At 47.0% G+C, this 19,478-nt stretch overlaps 1 protein-coding gene across 2 annotated transcripts in view; it reads left to right on the forward strand.

The window, feature by feature from the left end:
* NR4A3 (nuclear receptor subfamily 4 group A member 3) overlaps positions 1 to 19,197 on the forward strand; it is a 45,043-nt gene extending 25,846 nt beyond the window's left edge. For both annotated transcript variants that reach the window (XM_061132378.1, XM_061132379.1), the window contains one exon: positions 15,885 to 19,197. In XM_061132378.1, the coding sequence (XP_060988361.1) occupies positions 15,885 to 16,132 (248 nt within the window). In that variant the 3' untranslated portion in view covers positions 16,133 to 19,197. The remainder of the gene's footprint in view (positions 1 to 15,884) is intronic.
* The last annotated feature ends 281 nt before the right edge of the window (positions 19,198 to 19,478 follow it).

Here is a 19,478-nt window from a genome sequence, read left to right on the forward strand (position 1 = left end):
AGAACTACATACACATAAAACACACATTTATTTATTTACAGCTTTATTCAGCAGCTTTAATTGGCAGAGGACTGAGGAAAATTGGTATTCATATACAGCAAAAACGGTTCAACTCAACCACTTTAAGGGTTTAAACCAGAAGTCTGGAACATATTCAGCTTCTCTGCTATGCCTTTCTCCCCCTAGATGTCTCTTCCTGTCTGTCTTTTGGGAGGTAAACGATTCCGAGGCAGAATGACAAAGAAGAACAAAACATAGTGGATAAGAAAGGGGCACCATCTCCCGGTAGCTGCTTGAGGCCCAGCTCCCCCCTGCTGCTTCACACTTTCAGAGTTTCCTGTTCGATCTCATCCTTCTTGTTCAAACTGGGGCTTGGTGAAGTCGTGACAGTAGATGGAGGCTCCAGAAGAGGCTAGCCAGAGCGGCTTTCACCTCCCATCCTTTTCATCAGACTCAAGTACAGGCTAGATCATTGGACTGAGGATTAAGTTTCAGATTCTTGACACCCTCCTGGCTGTGGAAAACATGTTTTTTAGGCTGGTGATGCGTTTCACAGAGGGCCAGAGGCATCCTGGGGCACATGGGCCCTTCTTTCTGATGCATCCGAAATGTGCATCGTTTACACACACCTCCTTGGGACATCGCCTGTTAGCTAAAGTGAGATGTGTCTGAGCACATTAAGAGACTAAGCTGGTTCATCATCTCATGGTTTACATGAAGGCCAAGAAGATGAAAGGTGTGTGCAATGGGAGGAATAGGACACCAGTGTGTTCCCTCAGGATTCCAAGTGGAAATAGGCTCCTCCTGGTCTTTGGTCCTGAATGAGAAGTCTCCCTGCCAGAGGCTTCCAAGGAAACCATTGACAAAACAAAAAGAAACAGTCTCCAAGAGTATGGATTTGATTAAGGGGTCTTTCGAAGGCACACAGAAGGGAACACCTGAAGAAAGTAAACACATTGAAAGCACAGATGTTTCACTCCAGCAGGACTGGAATGAACCGGGCTCAAAGGCTAGCTTTCAGCTGAGGCTTTCCAGCTCAGGTTTAAAATCATTTGGCTCTTCCTAGGACAGTTAAACCTTCAAAGCTGGAAAGTATGAAATCTAGTTAATTTAGAAAAACAGACACAAAAACCAGAGCCAGCTAAACTTTGCTTTCAGTAAATAAAGCCAACACATTGCACATCACTATGGAAATGGGATTTGAGTATAGTTCATTGACAAGTGCTCCCTGATCTAGGCACTCTGCTGCAATTCGGTGGGTTTTCAGAGATGGTAACACGCACACCTGGAAGGGATAGAGCACGCAGAAGAGTCCATGTGATACCAGGCGCTGAGTGCCACAGTGGGATGTGAGAGTGGGTCCCAGGCGCTGAGTGCCCCAGTGGGGATGTGAGAGTGGGTCCCAGGCGGTGAGTGCCACGGTGGGGATGTGGGAGTGGGTACCAGGCGCTGAGTGCCCTGGTGGGGATGTGAGAGTGGGTCCCAGGCGCTGAGTGCCCTGGTGGGGATGTGAGAGTGGGTGCTAGGCGCTGAGTGCCCCAGTGGGGATGTGAGAGTGGGTCCCAGGCGCTGAGTGCCCCAGTGGGGATGTGAGAGTGGGTGCCAGGCGCTGAGTGCCCCAGTGGGGATGTGAGAGTGGGTACCAGGCGCTGAGTGCCCTGGTGGGGATGTGAGAGTGGGTACCAGGCGCTGAGTGCCCTGGTGGGGATGTGAGAGTGGGTCCCAGGCGCTGAGTGCCCCAGTGGGGATGTGAGAGTGGGTCCCAGGCGCTGAGTGCCCCGGTGGGGATGTGAGAGTGGGTACCAGGCGGTGAGTGCCACGGTGGGGATGTGAGAGTGGGTACCAGGCGCTGAGTGCCCTGGTGGGGATGTGAGAGTGGGTCCCAGGCGCTGAGTGCCCTGGTGGGGATGTGAGAGTGGGTGCTAGGCGCTGGGTGCCCCAGTGGGGATGTGAGAGTGGGTACCAGGTGCTGAGTGCCCCAGTGGGGATGTGAGAGTGGGTGCTAGGCGCTGAGTGTCCCAGTGGGATGTGAGAGTGGGTCCCAGGCACTGAGTGCCCCGGTGGGGATGTGAGAGTGGGTACCAGGCACTGAGTGCCCCAGTGGGGATGTGAGTGTGGGTACTAGGTGCTGAGTGCCCCAGTGGGGATGTGAGAGTGGGTGCTAGGCGCTGAGTGCCCCGGTGGGGATGTGAGAGTGGGTACCAGGCACTGAGTGCCCCGGTGGGGATGTGAGAGTGGGTGCTAGGCACTGAGTGCCCCAGTGGGGATGTGAGAGTGGGTACTAGGTGCTGAGTGCCCCAGTGGGGGTGTGAGAGTGGGTACCAGGCGCTGAGTGCCCTGGTGGGGATGTGAGAGTGGGTCCCAGATGCTGAGTGTGAGAGTGGATACAAGGTGATGAGAGACCCATGGTGGGAGATGGTCATCTCGGAAGAGGTAGTGTAAAAGAATCTAAAAAAGAATGAATACATGTATACGTATAACAGAGTCAACTTGCTGTGCACTTAAAACTAACACAACATTGTAAATCAACGATACTCCATTAAAAAAAATTTTTTTTTAAGATGTAAATATATCCAAACCAGGAAAAAAAAAAAAAGAGACAACATGAGCTGGTCTTTGATAAAAACATAGGATTTTTCCAGGCTAAAATGGAAGGCGTGAGAATTCTAGGCATAAATATAAATTTGCTAAAGCCATTGAAAATGTGGCTGTCATACATTTCAGGTCTAAAAACCAGAGTGGTGGGAAGTGAGACAGGTGTGATAGGTTAGGGTGAGGCACGGCATGGAGAACCCTTCACACTTGGATGAGAAGGTTGGGGTTTATCTTGAGAGCAGTGGGGATCCGCAGAGAGGAGCTTCATGGCCAGGCTTGCATTTTAGAGAGGTCTACCCTGACAGCTGGTTTTGAGCACAGATTTTAGCAGGAAAGAGACTAAGAGGGAAAAAGGCAGTCCAGATATGAAAGTTTGGTTTAAAAAGAGGTCCTGAGGCTGACATCTTTTTTTGTGTTACCCTTTAAGTGAAAGTGAAGTCGCTCAATCGTGTCTGACTCTTTGCGACCCTGTGGACTGTCGTCCACCAGGTTCCTCGGTCCATGGATTTTCCAGGCATGAATACTGGAGTGGGTTGCTATTTCCTTCTCCAGTGGATCTTCCCAAGCCAGGGATCGAACCCAGGTCTCCCACATTGTAGGCAGACGCTTTACTGTCTGAGCCACCAGGGAAGCCCCGTTTTACCCTTTAGGCAGAAATTAATAGACAGCAGTGAGGTCACAGCATGTGGGTGCCCGCAGTCCCAGCCTGGAGAGACTGGCAGTTCAGCGCGGAGAATACGGCCTAGGAGTTAGGAGAAGGAGGTGCCGGTCGCGCCTCTGCCTGCAGCGTGCTGTGTGCGGCAGGTACACATGCTTCCCTGCTGCAGCTGTGTCGTCAGTAAGTCGTGTCCAACTCTTTGTGACCCCATGGACTGTAACCCGCCAGGCTTCTCTTTGCATGGGATTTCCCAGGCAAGAATACTGGAGTGGGTTGCAATTTCCTTCTCCAGGGGATCTTCCCAACCCAGGGATCGAACGTGTGTCTCCTGCATTGCAGGCAGATCCTTTGCCGCTGAGCCGCCTATAGCTGCTCAGCCTCTGCCCATTTATGTGGAGACTTGCTCAGCGAGGAACCAGGTTGCATGGCAGAAATTGCAAGGATGTTGGAGACCACCACCCCAGGTTTGAATCTGGGATCACGTATTTAATAAGTGCATACTACTGAGAAATGCATTTCTCTGAACTCAGTTTCCCCATCTGTAAAATGGGGACAATAATATCTATTCCCTCTGGCAGCAGCAAGGATGACAGATAACTAGGTTTGTGATGTAGCCAAACTGGTTTCAGAACAGGTGCTCGCTCCATTTATCTTCCGTCCTGGAGGGATGGTGACAGGGACTCCCTCAAATCAGGCACATGCCTGCCCTTTCCACAAACCCTAACAGTCCAAAATCAAACTCGGTGGCATGAGGAAACAGGTGGTAGCCTTAGAAGGCAGTGTGTGTGGTGAATATCTCCTAGGATGCTGGAGAGAGGCTTGAAGAAAGACAGTGATGTTAAAGAAATCTGGCTGCACTTACCAGGCGCTGACAGAGGACCCAGTCCTTGAGGGGTGCCTCCAGATCCTGCTGCCAGTCCCACGGCCTCTGCCGAGCGGGTTGTTTTAGGTGCTGTAGTTAGAATACACAAGAAAAACAAGGCCTTTTCTCTCATTTCTGGATATCACAGAACTCTCTGTGATTTGCTGGTTGGGAGAGGGGTTGAGATGTGTGAAAACTTCAGGAAACGGCAGAAAAGGCAGTGCCTGAGCACCGGCAGCGCACGTTGTTCTGGATGTTAATTTTCATTTGAACGTGGGCTTCCCTGAAATCTTGACCTCTGAGAAACTCCATTAATCATAAAAGGTGATTGTGATCAGTTGGGCTATTGGCAGGAGAAAATTTGTCCCCAGATTGTCTGCTCCAAACCACACGGAACTCATCAAAAGGAAATGGGGTTTCAGACATTTAACCAGTCTTGCTTCCAGGAAAGTTATTAAGAATCTGTACCACATTGGTAGTCTGTACAGACATGACATTTTTTCCTAATTCTTTTTTTTTTTTTTTTCCTTCCTCTATTTCTGTTTCTCTGCCCTGATAAAAAAACTAGGTGGCAAGGTGGGGCAGGAAATGGTTTTTTTCAGATCACTCTCCTTTCGCGCAGTAAAAGGGAGTTCCCCACAGTTGTGGCTGTCTCATGTTTTTAGGTCCTCACTTTATCTACCCTAGCCACTCCTATATTCCTGACATAGGAGTAATGGAAACACCTTGCTTCTGATAGAATGCCAATGAGGTGATATCTAGTTGCAGTTAATTATGTGTAATAAATAAGTAAGAATCCCCCCACATCAAAAGTTAGTATGGAATTACTACATTTTGTAAGTATTGTTCACTAAGTAACGATTGAGGTCCTACTCTATGTGGGGCATGGTGACAGTCTCCAGGGATGCCAAGATGAGCCATGTGTGAATTCTGCTGTCAGAAGTCACAGCAGAAAAGTGTATGGTCTACTAGGAAGTCATATGTGTTGGTGTAGTGAACTCAGGGTATGGTAGTGAGTGCTCATGTCCTTAAAAGGGATAGATTCAGGGCAGGGGAAGTTCAGATTACTGCTAGAACTTTGGGGTTAAAGGAAAATGGAGGTACTGGTCATGCATGGCTTCCCAAGGAGATGGCGTGTAGAAATGAGGCCGTTTAGAGGAAGGACATTCTACTGTGCAGCGGAGGGAACTGCTTAGCGGAGGCGGCCGTGGAAGTCTTCACATTCTGGGGAGAAGCAAGGAGCTGGAGTTGCATCATGCATTTTTTTATTTTTCCCTTTCCTTGAGGGTGTTATGGGCGCATCGCTGATTTACAGGGTGTTAGTTTCAGGTGTAGAGCAAAGTGACTAGTTGTGCATATGCATATATCCACTGTCTTTCAGATTCTCTTCCCATATAGGCCACTATGCTATACCGTAGGTCTGTTAAATCCTATGTGTAATCTCAGTAGAAAGAACAGAAAAACTAAGAGAATACAAGCTACTACACTTGATGATGCTGTGTCTTAGAATGAGCGTGAGAAAGAAGCCATGAATCCACTGTGGGCCGAGGACTGCCTGCTTCTGATGGTGAGAGCTGAGAGCATGTCCTGTACTTTGGGAAAACTTAAAGAATTTTCAGGGAAAAACTTTGATTCTATGTAATATTTATCTTATGGCTTATGGTTATGACCTAACTGCAGAGTAAAATGCATTTCCCATAGAGTAAAAGGGGCTTCCCTGGTAGCTCAGCTGGTAAAGAATCCACCTGCAATGCAAGAGACCTGGGTTCAATTCCTGGATCAGGAAAATCCCCTGGAGAAGGAATAGGCTACCCACTCCAGGATTTGTGGGCTTTCCTGGTGGCTCAGATGGTAAAGAATCCACCTGCAATGCAAGAGACCTGGGTTCGATCCCTGGGTTGGGAAGATCCCTTGGAGGAGGGCATGGCAACCCACTCCAGTGTTCTTGCCTGGAGAGTCCCCATGGAGAGAGGAGCCTGGCGGGCTACAGTCCATGGGGTCGCAAAGAGTCGGACACAGCTGAGCGATTCAGCACAGCACAGAGTAGAAAGGGAAGGAGATTGGAAAGGCAGCTTAGACCAGATAGTAGAGATAATCTTGAGTGCCCAAGTGCCATTTTGCAAGACACTACATTAAATCAGTGTTCCCTGTGGCTTTCATTCCCTACTCGTGTCTTCCATCAGGCAGAAGACACTCTTTTCTTGTCTCTCTGTAGTCTTTCTCTTTTGCCTTGTGGGAATGTGAACTCTGAGACTGAGGAGGGGGCAGGAAGCAGTGAAAGTGACAGAACCCCGTAGGGGGCCGATCCCGCCACGCCCTCCAGCAGCTGTTCTCGGAGCTCCTCTGTTCACTCAGAGTGGTTACCTGGTTACTCTGTTTTTCTGGCACATAGAGCCATCAGCTGCATTGCCAGGAAAACTAGATGTAAAACTTGCCAGGGCCATATTTTAAAAAAAAAAAAACAGTAGTGGAGAAGGAATGTCATGGGAGTTGGAGACTGGAGCACTGGGTTCAAGTCTTCACCATGCTTACTTCCTAGCTGTGCAATTTTGGGCAAGTTCCTTACCCTCTCTGAATCTCAGTTTTCTCCTTTTTCATAGGGATAATGATGTCTACGTGTAGTTTTCTTGTAAAGATTGAATGACCTAATGTGTACTTTATAGAAAAAAAAATTAGACAAATCCCTATTATTATTACCCTAAATGGCACAAGTTTTACTTCCAAGAAGAGCTGGCAGTTCTAAGAATCCATAAGTCCCTTCAGTCGTGTTTGACTCTTTGCGACGCTGTGGCCTGTAGCCTGCCAGGCTCCTCTGTCCGTGGGTTTTTCCAGGCAAGAGTACTGGAGTGGGTTGCCATTTGCTACTCCGGGGGCTCTTCCCGACCCAGCAACCGAACCCGCATCTCTCATGTCTCCTGCGTCGGCAGGTGGATTCTTCACCACCGGCACCACCTTTGAAGCCCCCAAAATGCTGACAGTTACTTGTGCACATAACACTAAGCAATTTCTTTGTGTCTTTCTTTTCCAGCTAGATTCACGATTTCTTAAGGGAAGGGAGAGGTTTATTCACCTTTATAGTTACTTTAGCATTGAGAAGTATCTGGCGTAAGGTAAATATTGCTTGAATGAGTGGGTTAATTGTGAATAGCAGAAAGTGTCCCAAATTAGGAAAACCTGTGTTATTTATTTTTAGCCCACCACTTTGCTATTAGAAGATAGTCAGAATTCCTGAGAACTACCTTATTTTAATTCAGAGTGACTCTATATTTATTGAACATCTGCTATGTGCCAGGCATAAAATCCCTTATCCTTGAAGAGTCTGGGGTCTCACTGGGGAGACAGACACCTGCTCTGATAAATCGAAGAACCCGAAATGCACTGTTAAGCCTGAGCACAGGTTGCTGACCGCCGTGTGGTTTCCTGATCAGTGTGGGCTCAGCGCCTGTGGGGCTGCCCATCAGGAAAGGATGCTATGACGTGAGCAGCAGCAGTGAGATGACTTCCCAGAGGAAGAAGTAGAGCTCCGAGCAGGAAGTCTTGTTTGTTAGTGTGTGTCTGAGTTACACACACGTCTCTTCCCGGGTGCGCTCTTCTTCCCCTTTGGCTGGACCTGTATTATTGTTGTTACTCAGTCGGCCTGTGCCAAGACCTGCTCAAAGTCAAAAGAAGTTCCTTTTCCTTATTGAGGCTGCTAATGGTACCATCACTCCTTTCCTTGCCCCCTTATCCTTGCCATGAGGAAGAGGATTTGGCATTTCTTGTGTGGGCCTAAGAGGCAGAACTGTAAACTGTAGGAAGGCAAAATTTAGCTCAACATAAGGAAAGCTTCCTAAAAGACAGCACTATTTGAAATTGGAATAAGCAGCCATGGGGAGTGAGTTCCTGCCTTGAGGAGTGAGATTTACAGAGATTGAATGAACACTAGTTGTATACTATATCAAACATCTTATGGGGACTGGGATTGACCGTAACAACAGCTTCTCCAACTTTCACCTGCATGCAAATTATTGGACATCTTGTTAAACTGCAAATAATAACCATAGAATAGTGAGAAAGTGGGCAACAGTCCATGGAGTTTACATTTAATGGGAGAGGCGGGCACTGGTCACAAAAAATATCTGATTTCCACCTGTTATATCCTTCAAAGGGAAAAACATGGAGAAAATGCCATAGGAGAACAAGATCTAGGTTGGGAGTAAAAAGGGAAGCTTCCTTGAAGAAATACTTGGTCTGCAGTCTGCAGGGTGAATAGATGTTTACCTGGTGAGGAGGGAGGAGCAGGAGCACAGAGCTAAATAGCTTCATTTTTTCACTCAGTCAGGCTCTCCCCATCTCTCTCTGTTTCGTACCTTCTCCTTCCCTCCCTCGCGTCCCTTCTCCCCACTGCCTGCCTCCCTGCCTCCCTGCCTCCCTCTCTCTCCTAGCAGAGATGTCTGCTGCATGGCTAGCTAGGATGCCCCGGAATCCAGCAGTGTCTTTGGACACTAACACGCGGCAGGTTAGGAGTGCGGGCTGTTGCTGCTCACTCTGCCCGCGGTTCTCACCCCCGCGCTCTGGTCACTGTTCTCACTCTTCTCACGCCCGTGCTCTGGTCACTGTTCTCACCCCGGTGCTCTGGTCACTGTTCTCACCCCGGTGCTCTGGTCACTGGTCACTGTTCTGACCCCAGTGCTCTGGTCACTCGTCACTGTTCTGACCCCAGTGCTGTGGTCACTGGTCACTGTTCTGACCCCAGTGCTCTGGTCACTGGTCACTGTTCTGACCCCGGTGCTCTGATCACTGTTCTGACCCCAGTGCTGTGGTCACTGGTCACTGTTCTGACCCCGGTGCTCTGGTCACTGGTCACTGTTCTGACCCCGGTGCTCTGATCACTGTTCTGACCCCAGTGCTCTGGTCACTGGTCACTGTTCTGACCCCGGTGCTCTGGTCACTGGTCACTGTTCTGACCCCGGTGCTCTGGTCACTGCTCACTGTTCTGACCCCGGTGCTCTGGTCACTGTTCTGACCCCAGTGCTGTGGTCACTCGTCACTGTTCTGATCCCAGTGCTCTGGTCACTGGTCACTGTTCTGACCCCAGTGCTGTGGTCACTGGTCACTGTTCTGACCCCGGTGCTCTGATCACTGTTCTGACCCCAGTGCTCTGGTCACTGGTCACTGTTCTGACCCCGGTGCTCTGGTCACTGGTCACTGTTCTGACCCTGGTGCTCTGGTCACTGCTCACTGTTCTGACCCCGGTGCTCTGATCACTGTTCTGACCCCAGTGCTCTGGTCACTGGTCACTGTTCTGACCCCAGTGCTCTGGTCACTGTTCTGACCCCGGTGCTCTGATCACTGTTCTGACCCCAGTGCTGTGGTCACTCGTCACTGTTCTGACCCCGGTGCTCTGGTCACTGGTCACTGTTCTGACCCCAGTGCTGTGGTCACTCGTCACTGTTCTGACCCCGGTGCTCTGGTCACTGGTCACTGTTCTGACCCCGGTGCTCTGGTCACTGGTCACTGTTCTGACCCCGGTGCTCTGGTCACTGGTCACTGTTCTGACCCCAGTGCTCTGGTCACTGTTCTGACCCCGGTGCTCTGATCACTGTTCTGACCCCAGTGCTGTGGTCACTCGTCACTGTTCTGACCCCGGTGCTCTGGTCACTGCTCACTGTTCTGACCCCGGTGCTCTGGTCACTGGTCACTGTTCTGACCCCGGTGCTCTGGTCACTGGTCACTGTTCTGACCCCAGTGCTCTGGTCACTGTTCTGACCCCGGTGCTCTGATCACTGTTCTGACCCCAGTGCTGTGGTCACTCGTCACTGTTCTGACCCCGGTGCTCTGGTCACTGCTCACTGTTCTGACCCCGGTGCTCTGGTCACTGGTCACTGTTCTGACCCCGGTGCTCTGGTCACTGCTCACTGTTCTGACCCCAGTGCTCTGGTCACTGTTCTGACCCCGGTGCTCTGGTCACTGTTCTGACCCCGGTGCTCTGGTCACTGGTCACTGTTCTGACCCCAGTGCTCTGGTCACTCGTCACTGTTCTGACCCCAGTGCTGTGGTCACTGGTCACTGTTCTGACCCCAGTGCTCTGGTCACTGGTCACTGTTCTGACCCCGGTGCTCTGATCACTGTTCTGACCCCAGTGCTGTGGTCACTGGTCACTGTTCTGACCCCAGTGCTGTGGTCACTGGTCACTGTTCTGACCCCGGTGCTCTGATCACTGTTCTGACCCCAGTGCTCTGGTCACTGGTCACTGTTCTGACCCCGGTGCTCTGGTCACTGCTCACTGTTCTGACCCCAGTGCTCTGATCACTGTTCTGACCCCAGTGCTGTGGTCACTCGTCACTGTTCTGATCCCAGTGCTCTGGTCACTGGTCACTGTTCTGACCCCAGTGCTCTGGTCACTGGTCACTGTTCTGACCCCGGTGCTCTGATCACTGTTCTGACCCCAGTGCTCTGGTCACTGGTCACTGTTCTGACCCCGGTGCTCTGGTCACTGTTCTGACCCCAGTGCTCTGGTCACTGGTCACTGTTCTGACCCCGGTGCTCTGATCACTGTTCTGATCCCGGTGCTCTGGTCACTGGTCACTGTTCTGACCCCAGTGCTCTGGTCACTGGTCACTGTTCTGACCCCGGTGCTCTGATCACTGTTCTGACCCCAGTGCTCTGGTCACTGGTCACTGTTCTGACCCCGGTGCTCTGGTCACTGGTCACTGTTCTGACCCCGGTGCTCTGGTCACTGCTCACTGTTCTGACCCCGGTGCTCTGATCACTGTTCTGATCCCAGTGCTCTGGTCACTGGTCACTGTTCTGACCCCAGTGCTCTGGTCACTGTTCTGACCCCGGTGCTCTGATCACTGTTCTGACCCCAGTGCTGTGGTCACTCGTCACTGTTCTGACCCCGGTGCTCTGGTCACTGTTCTGACCCCGGTGCTCTGGTCACTGCTCACTGTTCTGACCCCGGTGCTCTGGTCACTGGTCACTGTTCTGACCCCAGTGCTCTGGTCACTGTTCTGACCCCGGTGCTCTGGTCACTGCTCACTGTTCTGACCCCGGTGCTCTGGTCACTGGTCACTGTTCTGACCCCAGTGCTCTGATCACTGTTCTGATCCCAGTGCTCTGGTCACTGGTCACTGTTCTGACCCCAGTGCTCTGGTCACTGTTCTGACCCCGGTGCTCTGATCACTGTTCTGACCCCAGTGCTGTGGTCACTCGTCACTGTTCTGACCCCGGTGCTCTGGTCACTGTTCTGACCCCGGTGCTCTGGTCACTGCTCACTGTTCTGACCCCGGTGCTCTGGTCACTGGTCACTGTTCTGACCCCAGTGCTCTGGTCACTGTTCTGACCCCGGTGCTCTGATCACTGTTCTGACCCCAGTGGCTATAACACTGCTTGGCACGGAAAGTGAAAGTTGCTCAGTGGTGTCCAACTCTTTGTGACCCCATGGACTGTAGCCTGCCAGCCTCCTCTGTCTGTGAGATTTTCCAGGCAAGAATACTGGAGTGGGTTGCCATTCCCTTCTCAAGGGGGTTTTCCTGACTCAGGGATCAAACCCGGGTCTGCCGCATTGCAGGCAGATTCTTTACCGTCTGAGCCACCGGGGAAGCTGCTCTGCTTTGCACACCGTTCTAACCCCAGTGGCTATAACACTGCTTGGCACGGAACAGATACTCAAATATTTGTTGAAAGAAGCAATTAGTCAATTAGCTAATTAGATACACAGAAAGTAGGAGGGAGTTACAGGGAGGCTGAGTTCATCTCAGGAAGAGAAGGGACAGTCTAACAATGTTCAAGGCAACCAGGTATAATAGAAATATCTCTGGACTTGGCATGAAAGAAATTAGCCACTTGTTAATTTGGACAGTGGCAAATCGCTTAACTCTCTGTGCCTTAACCTTCTTATTCACTGAATAAAGATGATCTTTGTCCTGCCTAGTTCATAGAGTTATGGTGAGGGTGCAATAAAATAATCTAAGTTTTTAAAATGTAGTGTAAAATACTACTAAGTATATTTTTATTATCAGGGTGTAAAAGTGAACTCCCGGTCTGGCTGGTGTCTTTGTGGTATCTTGTAGTGGAGACTCTTGTCTTAGGAGAGAGTTTGAACTAAATGACTCAAATTCTTTCCAATTTATATATTCTATGGTTATGACACATAAATCCATATGTGTGGACATGCATGCTCATTCCTTTGCAACCCTAAGGACTGGAGCCTGCCACGCTCCTCTGTCCATGGAATTCTCCAGGCAAGAATACTGGAGGGGGTTGTCATTTCCTCCTCCGGGGGATCTTACCGACCTAGGGATTGAACCCACATCTCTGACATCTCCTGCTTTGGCAGGCAGATTCTTTACAGAATCTGTGTTTTAAAGTTTTGAATACACGAAGCTGAGTTAAAATACATATTGGATGAAAATGATGTAGATCAAAATGCAAGAGATTCTGAGAAGCTTGCTTTATTAAATGGTGGACAAATATCTTAAACTGAAATCTGTATATAGGAAAGGGGAAAATCCAAATGTCTGATCCGCCCTAGAATTTATGAACTCCGTGTACGTCAGCTCTGCAACCGTGCTTACCAAGCTGCAAGAAGAAACGGAGGTTCCCTGACACTGAAATGTCGGCGACTGGGGTTTTCAGGAATTTCAGATTATTGGGAAGGTCTCAGACACTTAGTGACTCCCTAGTGATTTGAAAGTCTTGCTGACTGCTGGCAGTAGCTTGCCTGGAGACTGAATTTTATCTCAACCCTTTTGAAAGAGCAAAGAAGCCACAAATCCAGTAGCTGTTCAACACAACAAAGAAGGTGCCTTTGGCTTCTAACAGGAGTGTCTCTGAATTCCTCAAGGAATTCCAGGCCTAGGGTTGATCCAGCTGGCAGGAGGTATCGATCTCCACTTGAATTCACTGAATAAATAATGGTTGCCATAGTTATCGAGCAGTCACAACTGGTTGGAGAGCAGGGAAAACTCTGAGGCTCCTTCTGTGAGTTTGGCCATGAGAACGTCTGGTTACAGAGTTCCATAATCAACCCCCTCCTGAAATCCAGCCCACACATTGCTCAGTTTCTTTCTTCTGATAATGAATATAGGATCCTGAATATAGTGCAAGGCATGAGGCACGGAAGGGAAGGGAAAGCTTAAATCAATGGATTGGTATTTTATTCTGGGAAAAGCATCTCTCCCTGCATTATGAACCTAATTTGATATATCTCAGGATTTAATAGAATTTACTATCAGCAGGATGACTGATCATGTTACAGCAACAAAAAGGTTTCACAAGGAAGCAAATCCCAGTTTGTTCTATTTTAACATTGTTTCTTATACCAATACCATTAACCTGGATATTTTCAAAGAAAAGAGTGATCTGCCAGTCTCATGAATATTTTCATTTTTCTGTTTCCGTTCCCCCTTCTGTGTGTGTGTTCACTTGCTCAGTCGTGTCTGACTCTTTGCAAACTCACGGACTGGAGCCCACCAGGTTCCTCTGTCCATGGAATTTTCCAGGCAAAAATACTGGAGTGGGTTGCCATTTCCTACTCCATTCGCCCTTCTCTAGATATCAGAATAGTTTTTGCATAGATGGTAGCACAGCTTAGATACCATCTTGTATTCCATTCTTTATTTAATGTAACAGTATGTATTCTGCCATGTTGCTTCACAGCCTTCATGTCCTTTTTGATGTCTACAGAATCTTCCATTATGAGGACATACTATTTTTTACTCAACACTTTCCCTATTTTCCTTCACTTTATCCTTTTCTGTTTTTTTTTAATTGGAGTATAATGCTTTACAATGTTGTACTAGTTTCTGCCACACAAGAAAGTGAATCGGGCATATGAATATATAAATCCCTTCCGTCTTGGACCCCACTTCTTCACCCACATCCCACCCCTCTACTTCATCACAGAGCTCCGAACTGAACGCCCCACACTCTGTAGGAGCTTCCCGCTAGCTATCCGTTTTACACACGGTAATGTATTTATGTCAAACTTAATCTCCCAGTGCATCCCACCCTCCCCTTCCCCACCCTGCCCGCCCACATGCCAGTTCTCTACATCTGCATGTCTACTCTTGCCCTGCACATAAGTTCATCTATGCAATTTTTCTAGATTCTAGGTGATGCCACCCCAAGGGTCTTCATGCATACAGTCTTATTCTTTTGTTCAACGTTTTCTTCAGATAAATTCCCAAGAGTGGGATTGCTTGGTCAGAGACGATGAACATTTCATAGCTTTTGAAATCTGCTGCCAAGTTTGCAGCCAGAATCTTTGCTCTTGAGTAGACAGTAGGCAGCACTAGTGGTAAAGAATCTGCCTGCAATGCAGGAGACCTGGGTTTGATCCCTGGCTTAGGAAGATTCAGGAAGATCCTCTGGAAAACGGGATGGCTACCCACTTCAGTATTCTTGCCTGGAGAATTCCATGAACAAAGGAGCCTGGCAAGCTACAGTCCATGGGGTCTCAAAGAGTCAGACCCGACTGAAGCGACTTAGCATGCAGATACTGAGAGATGAAAACTTTGACTGAGATAACAGGGACCAATGTCTTCTTTCAGGAAAGAGGCTCTGAAATCTACATGCTGAGGGAGAGCAAACTGATTGGCCTGAGTGTCAGGCTCCTTTTTGTTCACAGGAGATGCAACATTGCTCTGGAGCCAGAGGACAGAGGCTGCCTCAGAAGACTGGGTTCAAATCCCAGTTCTTAGCAGTTGTGTGACTTTGGGAAAACCATTTAACCATCTATACAAAATAAGAGATCATACTCTTTAACATAGGGATAATTTTATATATTATTTCATGAAATATAAGATTACTGGTGTTCATGTCTTGCCACGTTACGAAATGATTGCATCACCTCCTCGGGTCCTCCTCTTCTTCTCTTTGACTTTTCCATCTCCACAGATGAGAAACATGTGCCAGGTATAGGTCAATAGGAGTATGGGAGTGGGGAGGGAGGGGATAAAGAAAAGAAAATCCAGATTCTTCTCAATGCATCAAAACACAAGAATGCACTTTGTATCGGGGCCGCTTTTGCAAATGGAAAATTACAGCCCCCACTACCAAGTGAGGGTCAGGATGGCAACATTTTCTCATTTACCTGGATGTGTGTCTGCATCACTCTGAAAAGAGTTGCTTCCTTACCGGGCTTTTGTAAGACCTCAGTCAGATAATGTGTGCAAAATAGTAACCACCCTGTTATTCTTTCACTGTGGCTCTGTGCTGGGAACTGTGTGCTTCATCTGTGTTATTCAGCCAAGCTGGTCCTCCTAGAAACTCTGAATTGGGTATGATTTTTATCTTCATTGTGTAAGGAAATCGTGGCTCAGAAGTTAAGGGACTCTAGGGGACACTGGGTAAGTGACAGGACTGAGATTCAGTCCCTAGTGCTGTTTGCTACTGTGTGCGTGCGTGCTAAGTCACTACAGTGGTGTCCGACTCTGCAACCCCATGGACTATAACCTGCCAGGTTCTTCTGTCCATGGGGATTCTCTAGGCAAGAATACTGCAGTGGGTTGCCATGCCCTCCTCCAGAGCAACTTCCCAGCCCAGGGATCGAACCTGTGTCTCTCATGTCTCCTGCGTTGGCAGGTGGGTTCTCTACCACTCACACCACCTGGGAAGCTGCATTTGATACTGAAGGCCACGAACTCCCTCTAAGAGGGAGGGCACTGTGACTGCAAAATGCCATCCCAACTGGCAGAACAGGACACAGGCCTCCATGAGGAATTCGGGGTTTTTTACGATGTAGCTGCCTCCTCAATTTTCCCATCCTTTTCTATCCCTCTGCAGAACGACATGGGTTAAAAGAACCAAAGAGAGTGGAGGAGCTCCGCAACAAGATCACAAGCAGCTTGAAGGAGCACCAGAGCAAGGGACAGGCTTTGGAGCCCGCGGAGCCCAAGGTCCTGCGTGCCCTGGTGGAGCTGCGGAAGATCTGCACCCTGGGCCTCCAGCGCATCTTCTACCTGAAGCTGGAAGACTTGGTGTCCCCGCCTTCCGTCATCGACAAGCTCTTCCTGGACACCCTGCCCTTCTGAGCGGGAGCAGCCGGAGCAGGGGGCTGCCTCGTCTGCCAGCCGCCGCTTGCTGAGTAGCAGAGGGAGGGGGTCTGGACACCTACCATTTTCTGTCCTTCCTTAAGAGAGAAAGCAAGCAAGCTCCTGTCGAAATGAAAGACTTTTTTTTTTTTTGTCCTGGCACTTTTCCTTACATCTGAAAGCCAGAAAACTTGCAGAGTATTGTGTTGGGGTTGTGTTTTATATTTAGGTTTTGGGCTTGGGGTGGGAGGAGGGTATAGTTCATGAGGGTTTTCTAAGAAATTGCTAACAAAGCACTTTTGGACAATGCTATCCCAGCAGGAAAAAAAAAAAAAGGATAATATAACTGTTTTAAAACTCTTTTTGGGGAATACAATTATAGTTGGTTTGTATTTAAAAACAAGAACAGCCGAGGGTTGTTCGCCAGGGTAGGAGGTGTCTTGAGACTGATCCCTTTAGAGTACACTTCTTGTATCAAGGGTACGTATGTGGTGCAAACAAGGCAGAAATTTTCTCCTCTTAGTTTCTTCTTCCTTTATTTTATTTTAAGAAATGGTGAAAGATGGAGGGTTACCTATACATCAGACATAGCAAACGATAATGGCTGTTCACTCCCATATGCAAGTGCAATTTTTAAAGTGCTGTCTTACTGAGTCTTGTTTATTAACTCTCCTTTATTTTGTATGGAAATAAAAAGGAGGCGGTCATGTTAGCAAATGACACATGCTAATTTCCCCAGCAGAGGCTCTGTCCACCTGCCCTGTGGAACCCTTCTGAGGTATGGTCCATCCAAGATTTTAGGCCGTTCCTGATGGAGCCAGACCCCTGCCCTAACTGTCCGACTGTCCTAAAGAGGGCTCAGATTATGAGATGGATTGCCACACAGCTTCTTTTTTGTCATGTTTTGTAAATCCTGCCAGAGTTCCCTAAACTTGCTTCAACTGTAGAAACTGACTCGCATTCATTCAGAAGCCCCAGGAGCATTCAATAAGTTTCAAGTATTTGAACCCTAGATGAGAACATGCAAATAAGTAGAAATGGATCATACAGGGTAAGCACCAGGGATAATAAAGTTTTTTAAAGTATATATAATTTAATTTTTGTTATTGGTTAATGAGACAATTTTGGAGAACAGGCAAGTCTTATTATTAAAAAAAAAACAGTGTGAATGTAAGTACTAGAAAGAATTAGCAGCTGCGTTTCAACATTCCGTGTTCGAACTCCCTTTTGTATGTTTATACTGTTAATGCCGTATTATTAAGAGATAATTTGTTGCATAGTGTCCTTATTTGTATAAACATTTGTATGCACGTTATATTGTAATAGCTTTGCCTGTATTTATTGCAAGACCACCAGCTCCTGGAAGCTGAGTTACAGAGTACTTAAATGGGGTGTTCACAGTGAACTTGGATACACCACTTAGAAATTAAATAAGCAAATATATATATAAATATAGCAGGTTACATATATATTTATAATGTGTCTTTTTATTAACCATTTGTAAAATAAATGTTACTTTCCATGTGGTTATTTTATGGTTCATTTGCAGTGACTTTTAAGGCAGTACTGTTTAGCACTTTGATATTAAAATTTTGCTTATGTTTTGCTAAATTCAAATAATGTTTGAAGATTTTTAGGTCTAAAAGTAACTTTATATTATATATATATACTCTGTATCAAGTCAAAATATCTTTGGCCATTTTGCTAAGAAACAAACTCTGAATGTCAAACTGATGTCATAGTAGTTTTTGTTAGCTTTAAACCATTTTTGCTTTAGTCTTTTTAAAGGAAACATGACAAAACTATGCTGTTTATATTGTCATTAAATTATACAATCAAACAAATGCCAAATGATTGCCTAATTGCTGCAAAGGAGAGCCCAGATAGCAAATCATATATGTTTTTTTCCAAGTGTCATTCTGATATTTGATCTTGTATTATGTTTGTGTGAGCTTTTGTGAGAGATTATTTTTCTATTAATATCGAGATGATAGGATCTGGAATGTTAGGATCTTGGAATGTTAGAAGGGGCCTGACTTGTCAACTAGTCCACCCCTCCCTGAAATTCATAGAGAAGAGAACTGGGGCCCAGCAAAAGGCAGAGCTACCAAGATCAAATGGCTGGTAACAAAATCAAGACTAGGGCCTAATTCTTCTTTCCATGGTCTTCTTACTTAATTTACTGCATCTGCAGGAAAACAGGCTTTTAAAAATAACCACTAATACTTACATTTTACCATGAGTAAAGTCGTACTTTTGCAGTAATTGTTTGAGTTTATATGCAGACGTAATAGACATTACTAAATATCAGGAAAGCTGACATTTCATACAAGGTAGCTTCAGACCAAATTCAAGTTGAATTTGAATAAATTAGAAATGCTGTGCATACATATAACCCTTTTGTGCACCGTTCGTCTTAGAATGTTAATCCTTGTTTTCTGTCATGTCTCTAAAGGAGAAACAAAACAGAAAACCAGAGCCCTGGAGAAATGCTGTCACTTGTTATTGTTACACCCATTAGATTTAAGGAAAAGACTTTTTAGTCGATATTGGTCGGTTGGAAGGAATGAAGAAGGTTTTTAGTTATAGGTCCAGACACTAGTGCTGAAAATAAAGAGCATAGCCAGTGTTCCTCTGTCTTCCATAGTTACTACGACTATGAGAGCCCCCCAGACCGCCAGCAAGTCATCTGTCAGTTCAGCTCTCTTTTTTTTTTTTTTGGTCTCAGTGTTGACACACAAGTTTATACAGAGTGGATGACCGAACTAGCTCAGAAGAGGACAGCAAAGAAGTAAAGCAGGTGATCTTCCCTTGTGGGAGAGCTCTCTCAGTGCTAATATGCCTTCTGTGGGCAGAATCAGGAATCCACCAGCTGTTAATGGAGAGTGCCTTGCTTCCATTTCAGACGGCAGAGTTTTCCAAAGTTTCTCTGCTCCTCTATCAGCATTGCTCTTTACTGGGTGTTAACCTTGTGTTTGAAAGAAATGCTCTTGTACATTAACAATGTAAATTTAAATGATTAAATTAAATTACATTTTATCAATGGCTACTGGTCTGTTGAATAAGCATGCTTCATTTAACGGTATTTTCTCAATCATTCATATAATGGTATTTGCTGTGAACTCTTAAAGTGAAGAAAGTGAAAGTGTTAGTAACTCGGTCATGTCCGACTCTTTGCAACCCCTTGTGAACTCTTAAACATATCTCAAATGGATTTTTTTTAAAGGCTTACTAGTGCTGAAAAATTAATAGGCGTTCTGAAATAGAAATATATTAAACTTCACTGATTGGGAAGAGGTACATTCTAAATTCAATAACCATCTATTGATTACTTCCTGCAAGCAAA

This window comes from Dama dama, chromosome 29 (genome assembly GCF_033118175.1).
Source record: "Dama dama isolate Ldn47 chromosome 29, ASM3311817v1, whole genome shotgun sequence".
NCBI lineage: Eukaryota > Metazoa > Chordata > Mammalia > Artiodactyla > Cervidae > Dama > Dama dama.